At 32.5% G+C, this 1,324-nt stretch overlaps 1 protein-coding gene across 6 annotated transcripts in view; it reads right to left on the bottom strand.

The window, feature by feature from the left end:
* Positions 1–204: 204 nt before the first annotated feature.
* Positions 205–1,324, bottom strand: part of LOC119589238 (peptidyl-prolyl cis-trans isomerase FKBP4-like) — a 13,788-nt gene continuing 12,668 nt past the window's right edge. For 4 of the 6 annotated variants that reach the window (XM_037937845.1, XM_037937847.1, XM_037937846.1 and 1 more), the window contains exon 10: positions 205–964. In XM_037937845.1, coding sequence (XP_037793773.1) covers positions 776–964 — 189 coding nt within the window. In that variant the 3' untranslated portion in view covers positions 205–775. Of the gene's footprint in view, positions 1,000–1,324 lie in introns of all 6 variants that reach the window. The other 2 variants (XM_037937849.1, XM_037937850.1) reach the window with 1 other exon arrangement.

Here is a 1,324-nt window from a genome sequence, read left to right as displayed (position 1 = left end):
AAAATAATGTGAAAAATCCATCTTGTGACATGGTAAATCAAGTAGTTTGTTTACATATGGCAGTAGTTTCAGAGTTCCTTTGTCCTAAGGTCAGGACAATTTAGTTCAAGTTTTCATCTTGTCTGAACACTCCAAAAGGCAGTCAGAGTTCTTATTTCACTATTTTTTGAGTAAAATACTGAAGGATAATAGAAACACATTTAATTAAGAGCTATTGGAATATATTATGCCTCTAACAGAAGAGGAATGACATGCTCATATTGTCATTCACCTGGAATCAAAATACAGGTGTATAATGTCTTTAACATGAATGCCCTTTTATGAACAAAAATTAAACTTAACAAATACAAAAGCAGAAGGGATTGCTGGTGTTTCACATAAGCAATAATAACTATTCAGAACTCTCAACTGATATGATTATCAAATTCTCACATTTTTCCTGGAATGTTTGTTTTACTGTTTTTGTCCTAAAAAAAAGAAACTAAAAAAGGGCACTTAAGTGTGACATCTGACTTGTTGTTACTAGTGATTTGAATATACACTTGATTTAAGGCTACAATAACAACCAACCTTATTTGATAATTTGGAGTCACATATCACAAATCCATTTACCTACCTAATTTACAAACACTAAGTTGTGACCAAATAATCTGTAAAGGGACAACAATGTTTACAAAAGACAATCAAAGGTTGAACCAAAATGCAACTGAGTCCAAAGTAAATATATGAAATCACTGCATGTGTGAGTAGATTAACCAAGAACAAGCTGTCAGCCTTAGAGCATCTGAACGCCTTCAATATCACCCAATCCTGACAGAGCATTCCTACTAGGATCATCACTCGCATTTGTAAAATTTTCTTTCTTCTCGCTCTTGCCCGAGTCACTCTTTTCCTCTGAATTACCCCATTCCCCAAGATCACCTGCCATCACATCCTTGTATCTGTTGTACTCCGCTTCCTCTTTCTGGAAAGAGAAGACTGTGAGAATGTTCTCTCTTTCTGGAAAAGAAATACTATACAAAGAATGTACATCAGGTAGAAAAAAGGATAGTGTGTTTTAACCCAAAAATAAAATGTATGTATATCTTACTAAAACACAACACATCATACTACAGTCTATACTTAGTAAAATAAATGATGAACTAAATGTATCAAAATCATAATAGAAACAAGTTTATAGTAATCATGAAACCTGAAAATTACAACTGAAATAAGTATAATGTAATCATGAAACATATTCATAACTGAAACCAGCATCCTGTAATAATTAAGCAATGTTATACTGTCATCTTATTATGTGATGTTATAATATCACTGCAATATC

Source organism: Penaeus monodon, chromosome 25 (assembly GCF_015228065.2).
Source record: "Penaeus monodon isolate SGIC_2016 chromosome 25, NSTDA_Pmon_1, whole genome shotgun sequence".
Lineage (NCBI taxonomy): Eukaryota > Metazoa > Arthropoda > Malacostraca > Decapoda > Penaeidae > Penaeus > Penaeus monodon.
Note: the sequence above shows the minus strand (reverse complement) of the source record. Positions and strands in the feature narration are given on the sequence as shown.